The sequence below is a fragment of the Salmo salar genome, chromosome ssa22 (genome assembly GCF_905237065.1).
Source record: "Salmo salar chromosome ssa22, Ssal_v3.1, whole genome shotgun sequence".
Taxonomy (NCBI): domain Eukaryota; kingdom Metazoa; phylum Chordata; class Actinopteri; order Salmoniformes; family Salmonidae; genus Salmo; species Salmo salar.
Genome location: NC_059463.1, coordinates 7470738 through 7487740, shown reverse-complemented (window position 1 = coordinate 7487740; position 17003 = coordinate 7470738). Strand labels below are relative to the sequence as shown.

General features: G+C 41.3%; 2 protein-coding genes across 6 annotated transcripts in view; both read left to right on the top strand.

Moving 5' to 3' along the window:
* The first annotated feature begins 98 nt into the window (after positions 1-98).
* hesx1 (HESX homeobox 1) lies at positions 99-4359 on the top strand. Its single transcript, XM_014165842.2, has 4 exons — positions 99-418; positions 506-690; positions 1015-1116; positions 3216-4359. The coding sequence occupies exons 1-4, from the start codon at positions 280-282 to the stop codon at positions 3321-3323; spliced, it is 534 nt and encodes a 177-aa protein (XP_014021317.1). The 5' UTR covers positions 99-279; the 3' UTR covers positions 3324-4359.
* Positions 4360-14820: 10461 nt separating this feature from the next.
* Positions 14821-17003, top strand: part of il17rd (interleukin 17 receptor D) — a 56875-nt gene continuing 54692 nt past the window's right edge. For 3 of the 5 annotated variants that reach the window (XM_045705190.1, XM_045705189.1, XM_045705187.1), the window contains exon 1: positions 14822-15377. In XM_045705190.1, coding sequence (XP_045561146.1) covers positions 15258-15377 — 120 coding nt within the window. In that variant the 5' untranslated portion in view covers positions 14822-15257. Of the gene's footprint in view, positions 15378-17003 lie in introns of all 5 variants that reach the window. The other 2 variants (XM_045705188.1, XM_014166010.2) reach the window with 2 other exon arrangements.

Genomic DNA, 17003 nt, shown 5'->3' with positions numbered 1-17003 from the left:
ATAGCTTTTTTGTTTCAGTTATAAAATTAAGTTTGACGAATCCACTGTCCTTAAGAGATAACACCTTTATGCCTAGGCCTATTTACCCCCCCCCCCCTAATCTGAATCCCTGCGACTCATCGCGCCCAGTGGTGGGGGGTATTCGATTCACATGCTAAACTTTTTAGAACCTCTGATTTTAATTTGTGACGTATAAAAATCCCCGATTCGTTAAAGTCGTCACCTGAGCAGCCAGCATTCAGAGGCCAGTAACTTTTCAGAAGAGAGTTGGTTGACAGTATGGCTGCGTCTACCGTTAGTTGCCAGATCAGGCTGGTTGACGCAAAGCCAGTTTTCACCATAGACAGCATCCTTGGGTTGAATTTGGACAGGCCAGGACTACAAAATGTGTCTGTGAAGCTGTATCGACCTTGGACAGGTAAAATACTATTTATTTCTCTCAAGTAAATTCTGACAATGTATGTCATTGTCTGTGGAGTTCGAGGTTTTGTCTGGTGTTTTTCAGAATTGGAACCAACGCAACAGAGAAGTCACACCATAGTCAATAGACCGTCGGAGCCTTCCTCAGAGATAAAGGGGACAGAAGATGAACAGAAGCTCAACTGTAAACAACACTTTACGGAGTCCTACAGGAGAACATTAAACTGGTACATTGGGCGCAGGCCGCGGACGGCTTTCAGTAGCACACAGGTAAAAAAAAAAAAAAAAAATGTTTCATGCGCAGTGTTCACCTCCATCGTGGTGCATCAGTAACAAAACATTTTAATAACATATTTATTGTCGATATTAGCCTATATATCGGCTGAAGTGTAGTTGGTGTTTTATTTTACCAACATTTTTTTGTTTGTATGATGTCATAACTGTGGGATTTTGTTGCAGGGTTACAGTTATCAGTATTTATATGTATTAGTATATACATTTCTGATAAATGTGTATCAATTTGTGACAAATGTTTTCATGGAAATACAATTTGATTGATATGATTTATTGATATGATTTCTTCTTGGGGGACAGATTGAAGTCTTGGAGAGTGTGTTTCTCATCAACTCATATCCGGGTATTGACATCAGAGAAGAGCTGGCTCAAAGGTTACATCTGGATGAGGATAGAATACAGGTAGGCCTAAAATCAACTTTTTTCGAAATTACATTTAAAATGGGGATGTTTTTAACCTAAGGCCTAACAGAGTTAATTTACTGTTCAACAGATGCCCCACATCACATAAAAAATAAAATGCACGTTTTTTAACCATTCATTTTATTCATGTTAATTTATATACAGTTGAAGTCAGAAGTTTACATACACTTAGGTTGGTGTCATTAAAACTCGTTTTTCAACCACTCCACAAATTTCTTGTTAACAAACTACAGTTTTGGCAAGTCGGTTAGGACATCTACTTTGTGCATGACACAAGTCATTTTTCCAACAATTGTTTACAGACCGATTATTTCACTTATAATTCACTGTATCACAATTCCAATGGGTCAGAAGTTTACATACAGTAAGTTGACTGTGCCTTTAAACAGCTTGGAAAATTCCACAAAGTGTTGTCATGGCTTTAGAATCTTCTGATAGGCTAATTGACATCATTTGAGTCAAATGGAGGTGTAACTGTGGATGTATTTCAAGGCCTACCTTCAACCTCAGTGCCTCTTTGCTTGACATCATGGGAAAATCAAAAGAAATCAGCCAAGACCTCAGAAAAAACTGTAGACCTCCACAAGTCTGGTTCATTCTTGGGAGCAATTTCCAAATGCCTGAAGGTACCACGTTCACCTGTACAAACAATAGTACGCAAGTATAAACACCATGGGACCACGCAGGCCTCATACCGCTCAGGAAGGAGATGCATTCTGTCTCCTAGAGATGAATGTACTTTGGTGCGAAAAGTGCAATCCCAGAACAACAGCAAACAGCACCCCTGAACAAGGCAGTTAACCCACTGTTCCCCGGTAGGCCATCATTGTAAATAAGAATTTGTTCTTAACTGACTTGCCTAGTTAAATAAAGGTTAAATATTATTATTATATTTTTTTTTTAACTGGACAGAGGAACTCTGCCTAGAAGGCCAGCATCCCGGAGTCGCCTCTTCACTGTTGACGTTGAGACTGGTGTTTTGCGGGTACTATTTAATGAAGCTGCCAGTTGAGGACTTGTGAGGCGTCTGTTTCTCAAACTAGACACTAATGTACTTGTCCTCTTGCTCAGTTGGGCCTCCAACTCATCTTTCTATTCTGGTTAGGGCCAGTTTGCGCTGTTCTGTGACGGGAGTAGTACACGGCGTTGTACGAGATCTTCAGTTTCTTGGCAATCTCTTGCATGGAATAGCATTGGTTTCTCAGAACAAGAATAGACTGACGAGTTTCAGAAGAAAGTTCTTTGTTTCTGGCCATTTTGAGCCTGTAATCAAACCCACAAATGCTGATGCTCCAGATACTCAACTAGTCTAAAGAAGGCCAGTTTTATTGCTTCTTTAATCAGCTTTCAGCTGTGCTAACATAATTGCAAAATGGTTTTCTAATGATCAGTTAGCCTTTTAAAATGATAAACTTGGATTAGCTAACACAACATGCCATTGGAACACAGGAGGGATGGTTGCTGATAATGGGCCTCTGTACGCCTATGTAGACATTCCATAAGAAAACAGCCGTTTCCAGATACAATAGTCATTTACAACATTAACAATGTCTACACTGTATTTCTGATCAATTTGATGTTATTTTAATGGACAAAAAGTTTGCTTTTCTTTCAAAAACAAGGACATTTCTAAGTGACCCCAAATTGTTGAACGGTAGTGTGTATATGCAATTATATATATTTTAAAAAGTATTCGCTCGATCGCCTCACTTTACAAAATATTAATTTATATAAATTTGTTAAACAGTAAATCAACTTTGCAAGGCCTAACTTAATTGTTTTGGGATTCTACTTTTGATTATTGCATTACAATTGCATTGTAACAGCTTTCAGCAGTTCTTGTTATTACACAGAATGGGGACTCTTTCTACTTGTAACAAACATGAAAGAAAAAATCTGTTAATTACAATGTAACATGTAAAAAAAATTAAATGCCTGAGTAATTACAGCAATAGCCTACTAGACAGGCATCTTCATGCTCTAAAACTAAAGCTCATTTTTTGTTGATAAAATCCACATGATTTACACCATAAAGACTGTTCTTAAAAGCTCTGTTGACACTGTTCCGTTCTCCACAGATCTGGTTTCAGAACCGCAGGGCCAAGCTGAAACGTTCTCACAGAGAGTCACAGTTCCTCATGGTGAAAAAAGCCTTCGCAGATCTCAAGGACAAAGAAGAGGAATAGTCCTGATGATAAACACAGACCTTATAGGGGCCTTAAATACCTTAATTAAGGACTGCTCGCTCTCTCTCTCTCTCCCTCTATATATATATATATATTTAATATATTCTGATGTAAATGTACAGCGTTTCCCAAACTCGGTCCACAAGGTGTGCACGTTTTGCTTTTTGCCTTAGCGCTCCTAACACTACACAGCTGCTTCAAATAATCCAAGCTTGATGATGAGTTGATTATATGAATCAGCTGTGTAGTGCTAGGGCAAAAAGTCAACAAAACGTGCACCGAGTTTGGGAAACCCTGTTCTAGGGTATGTTCATTTTTATAAACAGATAAGACCATTGTCAAATACATTTGTGGGTACGGCGTTTATTGAGCTATATTGGCAAACATGTTTATTTTCTCCAACAATAGAATACATTTCTGAAAGTTTAGATTATTCAATTATTTAGTTTGCAAGCAGCTGCAGGTTGTGGGTGTTTCCAGAACATCCAGAGATAAGCTCTCCTTATTGTTCGAGAAACACCCCGGTATGAACCAATTTGTCTCCTTCAGTAGCGCCTCAGCAAGCCAATTAAGTTTAGGGGAGTGAGAGACAAAAGAGTAGCAGTGAGGCAGCCTGCCCTGCAGGCAACAGGAAGGAGATAGTATAAAGGTTTAGATCGTAGAGAAAGCTTTGAGGAAAGAAAGAAAAGTATATTTAAGATAATTGCATTTATGCTTGGCAGGCACCCGCACCTCTCTTTTCTGACTAAAGAAGTAGGCCCATATATCTCTACTTGTGGTGTCATTCTGTAAAATAAAGATAAGGAACAGGGATTTAAGTTTACAACTCAAACCAATAGGCAACCTCTTGACTAACCCACTACTCTACTAACATGGTATGGCTGCAGTTTCACTGCCTTAACACAGGAGGGTGCTAAAGAATATCAAACGATTCTCTCTGTCTCCCTCTCCTCCCCCATTTCTCTCTGTCTAGTCCTTTGCCCCCTACTCTGACTCTCTGAGTCTATTCTACACCAATAAAATACAATTTCCCACAGAAAGACTGAGTGATTCTGTGTTTTGCCCACATGTAGGCTACTGGACTCGTGTGATAATGTTTCCAATGCTCAGCGTTCATGCAGCAGTAAAGATGATTTTTTTTTCATGATGACTTCAAATGAAACTTTATTTGTCACATGCGCCGAATACAACAAGTGTAGACTTTACCGTGAAATGCTTACTTACCAGTCCTTAAACCTACAGTGCAGTTCAAGAAGAGTTAAGAAAATATTTACCAAGTAGACTAAAATAAAAAGTAACACAATAAGAATAACGAGGCTATATACAGAGGGCACCGGTACCGAGTCAGTGTGTGGGGGTACAGGTTAGTTGAGGTAATTTGTACATATAGATGGGGGTGAAGTGACTATGCATAGATAATAAACAGCAAGTAGCAGCAGTATACAAAAGGGAGCGGGGGTCAATGTAAATTGTCCGGAGGCGATTTTATTAATTGTTCAATGGAGACACCAGATCACCTGAAATGTGTGATGGGTGTAACTACACAGATACTGTCCCACATGCATCACTTTCCCATTAGATTCTGAGTCAATTCCCACTTTGATCTCTACATCTTATTTCTGTAGAAATCAGAGAACCTTGGCCAGCAGGAGTGCCACCATTTTTATGTCTCTGCATCCAGAATGAAGGAAGTTGGAGGTCGTTTCGAATCCACAACTCTGGTGTTGCTAGTGCCATACTCTTACTACACTTTTTTTTTCTCTCACTCTGGTGCAATTTTCACAAGTATGTGGTACATTTTCACAACTCTATGAACAGAAATCAAAACGGATCAAAATGGTTCATGTTTCAAAACTCTAAGCACATTTTCAATTGACTTTTCACTGCACCAAATCACTCTTTAAATTGATACATATTCAATCTAAGTATAGTTTTTCAAACTGCAATATTCCCTTTACTTTGATTTTCTTGTCATGTGTGAATACATTTACACTGTAGTGTCACGTCCTGACCATAGAAAGCTGTTATTTTCTGTGGTAGAGTAGGTCAGGGCGTGACGGGGGTTTTCTAGTTTAGTTTTTCTATGTTATGTTCTAGTTTTGTATTTCTATGTTGGGTTTTGTTTGGGATGATGTCCAATTAGAGGCAGCCGGTCATCGTTGTCTCTAATTGGAAATCATACTTATGTAGGTGTTTTTCCCACCTGGGTTTGTGGGAGATTGTTTTTGAGTACGTGTATGTTAACTCTTCGTCACGGTTTGTTGTTTTTGTTTATTCAGTTTATTTTGTATGTATTGCATAGTTTCACAGTTCAATAAAATATGTGGAACGATAATCACGCTGCACTTTGGTCCGCTTCATCCTACGACAATCGTGACATGTAGAATTTTTAGTTTTACCTCAAATGTATCAATTTGGCATACATTTATGTTGGAAGTTGAAACAAAATTATATATGGATGAGCCTGTAAATACTACATCATTCTCCATCACCCAGTGTGTTACAATAAGACAAAGTGGAAAGAGTCACTATGTCAAATCAAATTTTATTGGTCACATACACATGGTTAGCAGATGTTAATGTGAGTGTAGCGAAATGCTTGTGCTTCTAGTTCCGATAGTGGAGTAATATCTAACAAGTAATCTAACAATTCCGCAACAACTACCTAATACACACAAATCTAAGTAAAGGGATGCAATAAGAATATGTACATATAAATATATGGATGACCGAGCGGCATAGGCGAGATGCAATAGATGGTATAGAGTACAGTATATACACATTAGATGAGTAATGCAGGATATGTAAACATTATTAAAGTGTCATTATTAAAGTGACTAGTGATCCATTTTTTAAAGTGGTCAATGATTTCGAATCTGTATGTAGGCGGCAGCCGCTCTGTCAGTGATGGCTGTGGAACAGTCTGATGGCCTTGAGATAGAAGCTGTTTTTCAGTCTCTCGGTCCCAGCTTTGATGCACCTGTACTGACTTCACCTTCTGGATGGTAGTGGGGTGAACAGGCAGTGGCTCGGTGGTGGTTGTCCTTGATGATCTTTTTGGCCTTCCTGTGACAGGTGCTGTAGGTGTCCTGGAGGGCAGGTAGTTTGCCCCCGGTGATGCACTGTGCAGACTGCACCACCCTCTGGAGAGCCTTGCGGTTGTGGGCAGTGCAGTTGCCGTACCAGGCGGTGATACAGCCCGACAGGATGCTCTCAATTGTGCATCTGTAAAAGTTTGTGAGGGTTTTAGGTGACAAGACACATTTCTTAAGCCTCTTGAGGTTCAAACTGTGGGTTAACTGCCTTGTTCAGGAGCAGAACGACAGATTTTTACCTTGTCAGCTCGGGGATTCGATCTAGCAATCTTTCGGTTACTGGCCCAACGCTCTAACCACTAGGGTACCTGCGGTTCACCACACTGTCTGTGTGGGTGGACCATTTCAGTTTGTCCGTGATGTATACGCCGAGGCCATCGTGAAGCATGTGGTGACAACAGACTGGAATAGGGAGAGATTGAATATGTCTGTAAACACATCAGCCAGCTTGTCTGCACATGCTCTGAGGACGCAGCTAAGGATGCCGTCTGGGCTGGCAGTCTTGCGAGGGTTAACACGTTTAAATGTCTTACACATGTCGGCCACAGAGAAGGAGAGGGGGGCCCTGCAGTCCTTGGTAACGGGCCGCATCGGTGTCACTGTATTATCCTTAAAAGCATGATTTACATTATTCATTATTCATTACCGCACGGCAAGCGGGACCGGAGCGCCAAGACTAGGTCCAAGAGGCTTCTAAATAGCTTCTCCTGAACATCTAATCAAATGGCTACCCAGACTATTTGCATGTCCCCCCCCCCCTTACTCTGCTGCTACTCTCTGTTATTTGGGGCGGCAGGTATCCTAGTGGTTAGAGCGTTGGGCCAGTAACCGAAAGATTGCTAGATCGAATCCCCGAGCTGACAAGGTAAAAATCTGTCATTCTGCCCCTGAAAAAGGCAGTTAACCCACAGTTCCTAGGCCGTCATTGTAAATAAGAATTTGTTCTTAACTGACTTGCCTAGTTAAATAAACAAAAAAATCATAATGTACTGCTTTTATAAATAAACATTGCTGATATGGCTGACTTACTTAAACAAATGTGGTTTCTACTGACAATTGAGATGTACAAACTGTGGCATAAGGGGACGGCGTGCGGATAAGAGGCAATCTGTAATTTTGATTAAGACATCCTTGAGATGTTTCTACAACTTGATTGGAGTCCACGTTGCAAGTTCAATTGATTGGACATTATTTGGATAGGCACACACCTGTCAATAAAAGGTCCTACAGTTGACAGTGCATGTCAGAGCAAAAACCAAACCATGAGGTCGAAGGAATTGTCCTTGGGTACCAAAGGGTACCAAAACATTTCTGCAGCATTGAAGGTCCCCAAGAACACAGTGTCCTCCATCATTCTTAAATGGAAGAAGTGTGAAACCACCAAGACTCTTTCTGGAGCTGGCCGCCCGGCCAAACTGAGCAATTGGGGGAGAAGGACCTTGGTCAGGAAGGTGATTAAGAACCCGTTGGTCACTCTGACGGAGCTCTAGAGATCCTTTATGGAGATGGGAGAACCTTCCAGAAGAACAACCATCTCTGCAACACTCCACCAATCAGGCCTTTATAGTAGAGTGGCCAGACGGAAGCTACTCCTCAGTAAAAGGGACATGACAGCCCGCTTGGAGTTTGCCAAAAGGCACCTAATGACTCTCAGACCGTGAGAAACAAGATTCTCTGGTCTGATGAAAAAAATATTGAACTCTTTGGCCTGAATGCCAAGCGTCACGTCTGGAGGAAACCTGGCACCATCCCTACGGTGAAGCATGCTGGTGGCAGCATCATGCTGTGGGGATGTTTTTCAGAGGCAGGGACTGGGAGACTAGTCAGGATCGAGGGAAAGATGAACTGAGCAAAGTACAGAGAGATCCTTGATGTAAACCTGCTCCAGAGCACTCAGGACCTCAGACTGGGGCGAAGGTTCCCCTTCCGACAGGACAACAACCCTAAGCATACAGCTAAGACAACACTGGAGTGGCTTCAGGACAAGTTTCTGAATGTCCTTGAGTGGCCCAGCCAGAGCCCAGACTTAAACCCGATTGAACATCTCTGGAAATACCTGAAAATAGCTTTGCAGCAATGCTCCCCATACAACCTGACAGAGCTTGAGAGGATCTGCAGAGAATAATTGGAGAAAATCCCCAAATACAGGTGTGCCAAGCTTGTAGCGTCATACTCAAGAAGACTCGAGGCTGTAATTGCAGCTAAAGGTGCTTCAACAAAGTACTGAGTAAAGTCGCTTGGGTTTGGTGGCAGGGCTTGCAAACCATTACAGACTACAAAGGGAAGCACAGCCGAGAGCTGCCCAGGGACATGAACATACCAGAAGGGCTAAATAACTTGTATGCTCACTTTGAGGAAATTAACTTTGAAACATGTCTGAGAGCATCAGCTGTTCCGGACGACTGTGTGATCACGCTCTCCGACAGCCAACTTGAGTAAAACCTTTAAACAGGTCAACATTCACAAGGCCGCAAGGCCAGACAGATTACCAGGACGTGTACTCCGAGCATGCGGTGACGAACTGGCAAATGTCTTCTCTGACATTTTCAAACTCTCCCTGTCTGAGTCTGTAATACCAACATGTTTCAAGCAGACCACCTTAGTCTCTGTGCCCAAGAACACTAAGGTAACCTGCCTAAATGACTACCGACCCGTAGCACTCACGTCTGTAGCCATGAAGGGCTTTGAAAGGCTGGTCAACACCATTATCCCAGAAACCCTAGACCCACTCCAATTTGCATACCGCCCCAACAGATCCACAAATGATACAATCTCTATTGCACTCCACACTGCCCTTTCCCATCTGGACAAAAGGAACACCTATGTGAGAATGCTATTCATTGACAACAGCGCAGCGTTCAACACTATAGTGCCCTCAAAGCTCATCACGAAGCTAAGGACCCTGGGACTAAACACCTCCCTCTGCAACTGGATCCTGGACTTCCTGACAGACCGCCCACAGGTGGTAAGGGTAGGTAACAGCACATCCGCCACGCTGATCCTCAACACGGGGGCCCCTCAGGGGTGCATGCTCAGTCCCCTCCTGTACTCCCTGTTCACTCATGACTGCACGGCCAGGCACGACTCCAACACCATCATTAAGTTTGCCGATGACACAACAGTGTTGATCACCGACAACAACAAGACAGCCTACAGGGAGGAGGTCAGAGACCTGACCGTGTGGTGCAAGGACAACAACCTCTCCCTTAATGTGATCAAGACGATTGTGGACTACAGGAAAAGGAGGACTGAGCACGCCCACATTGTCATCGACGGGGCTGTAGTGGAGCAGGTTGAGAGTTTCAAGTTCCTTGGCGTCCACATCACCAACAAACAAACATGGTCCAAGCACACCAAGACAGTTGTGAAGAGGGCACGACAAAACCTATTCCCCCTCAGGAGACAAAAAAAGATTTGACATGGGTTCTCAGATCCTCAAAAGGTTCTACAGCTGCACCATCAACAGCATCCTGACTGATTGCATCACTGCCTGGTATGGCAACTGCTCGGCCTTCGACTGCAAGGCACTACAGAGGGTAGTACGTACGGCCCAGTACATCACCAGGGCCAAGCTTCCTGCCATCCAGGACCTCTATACCAGGCAGTGTCAGAGGAAGGCCCTAAAAATTGTCAAAGACTCCAGCCACCCTGTTCTCTCTGCTACCGACTGTTCTTTCTGCGGTACTAGAGTGCCAAGTTAGGTCCAAGAGGCTTCTAAACAGCTTCTACCCCCAAGCCATAAGACTCCTGAACATCTAATGAAATGGCAATCCAGATATATTACCTCAATTACCTCAACTAACCGGTGCCCCCGCATATTGACTCTTTACCGGTACCCCCTGTATATACTGTTGCCTCGGTATTGTTATTTTACTGCTGCTTAATTATTTGTTAATTTTATTTCTTACTTTTTTAGGTATTTTCTTTAAACTGCATTGTTGGTTAAGGGCATGTAAGTAAGCATTTCACTATAAGGTCTACACCTGTTGTATTCGCCCATGTGACAAATAACATTTGATTTGATTTACTTATGTAAATGTGACATTTCATTTTTTTTTATACATTTGCTAACATTTCAAAAAAACATTTTGTTGCTTTGTCATTATGGGATATTGTGTGTAGATTGATGAGAAAAAAACAGCAATTTAATCAATTTTAGAGGTCTGAATACTTTCTGAAGTCGCTGTATGGTTTATTATGTGTAGGTCTCTGTGAGTCACATGTTGAATGCAAGAGTCATGACTTTACTTAGGCCTACAAGACTATTTGGTCTGTAAAGCTAAATCACAAGTTAGATGGGTTGTTGTGTGTGATTGATTACAGTAGGGTATAGGGTAGGCTTTTATAATTGAATGATGATTTGGGTGCCCATTTTGGCCCACCTACATTTTTTTGAATGGATGTCTGCCTACGCCACTGCTTTTGTAGTTTATCCCTGGCTGAACATGTTGGGCAACATCAGGAAATAGCGTAGCATTAGCCACCCTAGCATGGGGGTGGAAAATTGTGTTTTATTAAGACAGTATGCATATTTTCCCTGTTTTTTCCACCGACAAGCCATTAAATACATTTTCATGTGTTTTGTATATTTTTCCACACTATGTGGTTGGAATAATACTGTGAAATTGTCAAAAATTATGATAATGCCCTTTAAGTGTAAAATTTTGAAAATACTTGTTCTCATCATGTTTTGTTGGGAGGGAGTTTTGCCCTTCCATGGTGACATCACCATGCGGTAAATTCATTTTAGACCAATAAGAAAGAGAGTTCTAAACCTCTCTGCCAATTTAAACGCATTTTCAGTTTTCCTCTCCACATCAAACCACTCTCAGGCAAAATTCTTACTTGGGAAATTGCTCTTTGCTAAGAAACTATTTTTGTTTATTTCAGACCATTTTATATGAAGAAAAACAAATCACTGTAAGGTACTCAATTGCTACCCAGAAATTATTTTATATTGACATAAATACAGCTGCATTGGACCTTTAAAGTCAGATGTAAGATGACAAACTAGGTAAATGCAGAAGCCCACTCCATCCATTCTATAGTTTTTTGATGAAAAGTAACTCTCTTCTGACGTGTATTTGGGTTATTTGAGATTCCCTGTGAGGGCCTTCGTGTCCAAACCCATGCAGTGTGATAAATGTAAATTATTTGGTTATGTGTCGTGTTAGGGTGCAGGAGACAGAGGTGGCAAGAATAAGGGCTGTCCAGAATGTCTCCTATCCGGAGGCATTGAGAAGAGTGGAAGAAAGGCTTGAAGTTGATGAAGTAATGGTAGTAGGAGTAGAGACACAAGATGATGTTCCTTGTCAACAGAGGGATCCTGACATGTTGCATGTTAAGAAGGTGGACTTTGTAGTGTTTATTGCTTTAGTTATCAACTTCACAGTGCAAACGGAGAGGAATTCTGAGAAAATAGGCATCATTGTGAGTGCGGCGGAGCGTTTTTTGGGACTCAGGATCTTTTCTTTAGAGGCACTACAGGTAATCCTGTCGATGAATGCTCCGTCCTCACAGGCACCTGAGCCTGTGTAGGGATGTGATTTGAATGTGACTGAAGGAGTGGAATGGTTGTTTTGATTTATTTTTGTATTTTGTATTATCTCAAAACCCGTCTAGTAGGTGGTGGCAATACACCAATAGGTGTAGTCTGCCATAAAACTTTAAAGAAGAAGAACAAACATGAGCTGTGTTCGAATAACTATACTAACATACTGTATACTGTACTACATACTTAATGGGTTTGTACTACATACTATAAGTTAATTTTAGTATACTGTAAACGAACTGTATCATTTCAGTTGAGCGTACTAGAGCTTTGCCTGTCTACAGGAAGTTGATGCTGTTTCTCAGTGGCGGATTTAGTTATAGGCGACATGGGCAGCCGCCCATGGCGGGGCACGGGGCGCCCGCACAAAAACATTTGGAATGGTGACATTTGCGCGATCGCTTTTGTATCGCTCATTTGCACGTCACGTCAATTATATCATGTCACCATGTGGGACTGTGGGTCAATTAACCTTATTGGAGTGGGTGCTCTGATTCTAGTTTGTGAGCTAGGCAGGCTACTGCCTGGGAAGGTCTCCCACTCAGAAGTATGAGATGGGCAGGGGCGAGGGTAGGTTGACCTCAGATCTCCCCACTGGAAGTCCAAGAGTAGGGGGAGCGGGGGAATCTATCAAATAGCGCACCTCTAACTTTGTACAGTATTAATGCAATTAGTAAAATCAGTCACCCTACGAAATGCTACCAAATATACCACAATTCATTCATAATACTGTGAATATATAGTTTCACAGACATATATTGTTGCATTTTTTTCTGGTTTGTACGAAGTAGTTAACAGTAATATAAAACTAGTCTGCACACCACCAAGTTGAATTGGTTTAGTCTTGACTCTTGGTTGACAGTGTTGGGTGATGGGTAATGTATTGATGCTCGAGTGCCAAATCAACACAAATTTGTTTCTATTTGTCTTTGTTACTTCTTTTTGATATTTATGTGTCTTATTTTTGCATATATTTGTATATTTATATAGTTTTAAATGTTATGATTATTTATTTGTGTTGTTCCAAATGTCTGAATAAAAATGACAGTTAGTGCAGAATGGTGCTTTTTTTGAGGGGGACGGAGGGACGGGGGGGCGGTTCGCCCAGGGAGCCATACAAGTTAGAACCGCCACTGCTGTTGCTATGCAACCTCTTGCTAGCTTGTTAGCATAACAAATGACTAGGTAAACATTTTACGATTTCGGGTGTGTTCGTAAATTCAATCTGCAGTGCCAGAGTGTGCTCTGGGCGTTCCAGAGCGTTATCAGATTGTAAATTCAGAGCGTTTCGCTCTTGGAGAGTTCAGAGCGCACACTGGACTCTCTGGGCGAGGAGTAGGGTTGATCCGAGCGTTCAACAGCAGTCAAGCATCCAAGCCAACTGGCTAACGTTGGCTAGCTACTTCCAGACACAAATGAGAGAACACCTCACTCTGACCATTTTACTTGCCATAGCAGAGCTGGTTAGGCTGTTTTCATGTTATCTAGAGCGTTGGTGACTGTAACTGTGCTGCTGGCAAAAATGTATTACACTTTGTTCCCCCCGCGTTTACTGACACCGGACATATTCAACGGGGCGCTAGAGTGCTCTGAAATTTAACCAGGAAAAGCACATTGAGACCCAGAGTCTCTTTTTCAAGGGAGACCTGGCCAAGAAGGCAGCAACAATCAATACATTACATAACTAAAACATACAACAATACAATACAACAACATTTTTAAAAAGCATTTACACTCCTCTGTAACAGAGTCTCCCATCCATATTTTTTTATTAATTCAGTGGCAGTAACATATCTATATGAAGCATGGATTGTAGATTATTCCATGCATCTAGTGCACAAGAAGAGAAGGCAGTCTTGCCTAATACTGTGACTGTCCTGGGGACTTTAAGTAGCAACCACCTAGCAGACCGGGTATGGTAACTGCTGGTGGTGAAGGAGACTAGACCCAAAAGTGCTTTGTAGATGAACACATACAAATGTATCTTTCTGCGCATATAAAGTGAGGTCCAACCTACCATTTGGTACAATGTGCAAATGGTGGGTGAGTGACTTGGCATTTGTAATAAAGTGCAAAGATGCATGATAAACAGAGTCCAGTCTCTGTAAGACGGAGGAGGTTGCATGCATGTACAACAAGTCACCATAATCAATTACAGAGAGAAAAGTGGCCTGAATAAAGCTTCTTTCTAGCCATAAGTGTGAAGCAAGCCTTATTACAAAAAATAAAAATCCAATTTAATTTTAAGCTTTGTCACAAGATTATCCACATGAACTTCAAAGGACAACTTGTCATCCAACAAAATACCTAGGTATTTGTAGGTTGACACTTTTTCAACGGATAAGCCACCAGATGTGACAATGCTAACGTTCTCAATGTCCATTGAAACGCACAACGACTATACCACTTAGCTAAGAATGATGTGAATAAGTCAATAAACATTGGTTAGTTAGTTAGATAGCAGATAGTTAATATACTGCCTGGCAAGTTTGATGTATTAGTATCCAACTAATGTTAGGTAACTAGCTAACATACCTGTACATACTGCTGCAATGCTATGCAGGGATAGTGTGGCTAACAAATTGTCAGCCAACATAACGTGTAACATAACTTATTTGAAAAGTCATGCCCACTTTCGGAAGAATTGCATTATGGGCCCTAAAAGTACGAAATAGTGTCCTCTGCATGTATACTTTGTATTTTGGTGAATTTAGTACAACATCCGGGAACTTTTGGCATACTAACTATATCCATACTATGACCAATAAGCATACTATATACTCAATTCACGTCACAAATAGTATGGTTAGTGCGGTGAGTATGAGATTAGTATGAGTATTCGAATGTAGGCTGCAGATACCGGTAGCCCTTATGGAAACTTGAAAATGTAAGGTTTTCAACCCATAGGAGTCAAATGTTCTCTGTATTTGCGTAAGTCAACAGCCTTGGGGTGCTTCAAGACATATTACAGGTTGAAAGGGGGCGTATACCTGAGGAGCTTGTGAGCAGGTGGTGACAATTTAGTAACTTTATTGGAGATTTCCAAGAAGAGGTCTGTGTGATTCCAGAGTGAAAGAACATGATATCACATATTTACGGTGGGCAGATAGAAAGTGACCAAATAGCCTACTAACTTTATGCAAACCAACTTCAAGAGCTGTAGGTAGGCTACTACAGGCCACAGCCCCACTTTGGGGGGGAGACACTACACCACACCAGCATAACAGAGACAACATTCTGGGACGGATCGAGCTCCACAGTAGATAGTCTGCATGGACTAGAGAGGGTATGGCTGCGCGAGCGAGACTATTTAATCTAGCCACAATTGTATTCCTGTTTTCGAACTACTACTCCGCCTCACAGGCACCAGGCACCAAGAAAGGAAACTCGGAAAAATGCAACAATAAGGTAAGAGATTTCTGAAAAAGCTGCAGATTAACGTCGTGTCATGAGTGCGCGTCAAATTCCAAATGTCGTAGTTTGCTGAGTTCTTCTCATGTTCAATTTGACATTTTGTTAAAACCTAAATGTGGAAATGATAGCAATTATAGCTAAACATTTTGGCCGGAAGTTTTTTAAACAAATGATGTGAACACTTCAAGAAGTCCAAGCTTTGGTTGAAAGATATGTATATTCTACTTTACCTTTTTTCCCGTCAGTGATCTTTTCTAATAATAGACTATCCCAATAAACCCACGAAGGATTTACATACAACCATGTTACCAGTGGTGGGAAAAGTACCCAATTGTCCTACTTGAGTAAAAGTAAAGAACTTGTTTTTAATTTATGGATAGGCAGGGTATTTGTGTTTAGTGCGTCCTCCAGGTCAGAGGCGGTAGGGATGACCAAGGATGTTCTCTTGATAAATGTGTGAATTGGAACATTTTCTTGTCCTGCTAAGCATTCAAAATGTAACGAGTACTTTTGGGTGTCAGGGAAAATTGAGTAAAAAGTACGTTCTTTTCTTTAGGAAATGTAGTGAAGTAAAAGTTAAATAGTAAAGTACAGATACTACTTAAGTAGTACTTTAAAGTGTTTTTACACAAGTACTTTACACCTACAAAAAGGTGGAATCTAGTCAGTAGTGGACAGTTTGTAGCCCAACTACAGTTGGAAATGGCTATTAGTTGTAAAAGGTGAAACTGTTGCAGGTGAGAAGTGGTGTGTGTGTGTGTGTGTCAGATCCATTGTCTCCAAAAAGGTGTTAACCATAGTACAGTCCCATTTCACTGCCAATTGTCATTATAATGTTGTGACAGTAGACATGGCACAAGGGGTGTCACGGACCTATTATTTTAGAGGGGGCATGAAGTATAATGATTAGAGAATAATCATTGTCATTATGCCTAATTCTGTGTAATAATAATGAAAAAAGTGCCACGAAACGTTCAAAGTTCTTGAAATTTTCCGGATTGACTGACCTTCATGTCTTAAAGTAATGATGCACTGTCGTTTTCTCTTTGCTTATTTGAGCTGTTCTTGGTCTTTTACCAAATAGGGCTATCTTCTGTATACCACCCCTACCTTGTCACAATACAACTGATTGGCTCAAACGCATTTAGAAGGAAAGAAATTCCAGAAATTTAAATTTAACAAAAATCTATCATGTTTAAAAATGCTTGTTAGAACTGTTTCACCGACGGCACAAACCGTCATTCTGTAATGTCAGCCAAACTATGAAACATATTCGTTTGCAAGTGATCGACAGTTGAAGAATGTAACTTTTTCATAATGGATAAATCTGGGAATTGCATCCTTGGTTTCAGTGGAAGTCTGGAGGAAAAATGCAATCAACACACTTATATAACAGGTCATGTGTCCCAAATGGCACCCTATTCCCTATATAGTACACAACTTTTGACACAGTGAAAGTAGTGCACTATAACGGGAATAAGGTTCCATTTGGGACGCAGGCCAGGTGAAATCACCCCTTTGGTTTCCTTTTGTGCTTACAACCACAAAGTCCCGCCATACTACCTGGGACAACGAGAGTTGTTTGAAGAGGGTCCCTCTCTTACCTCTATGGGCCAGTTA

Coding starts and splice junctions, on each gene's coding strand:
- hesx1 (XM_014165842.2), top strand. CDS start 280: ATGGCTGCGTCTACCGTTAGTTGCCAGATCAGGCTGGTTGACGCAAAG. Junction 691..1,014: donor CGGCTTTCAGTAGCACACAG/GTAAAAAAAAAA, acceptor CTTGGGGGACAG/ATTGAAGTCTTGGAGAGTGT. Junction 1,117..3,215: donor TGGATGAGGATAGAATACAG/GTAGGCCTAAAA, acceptor CGTTCTCCACAG/ATCTGGTTTCAGAACCGCAG.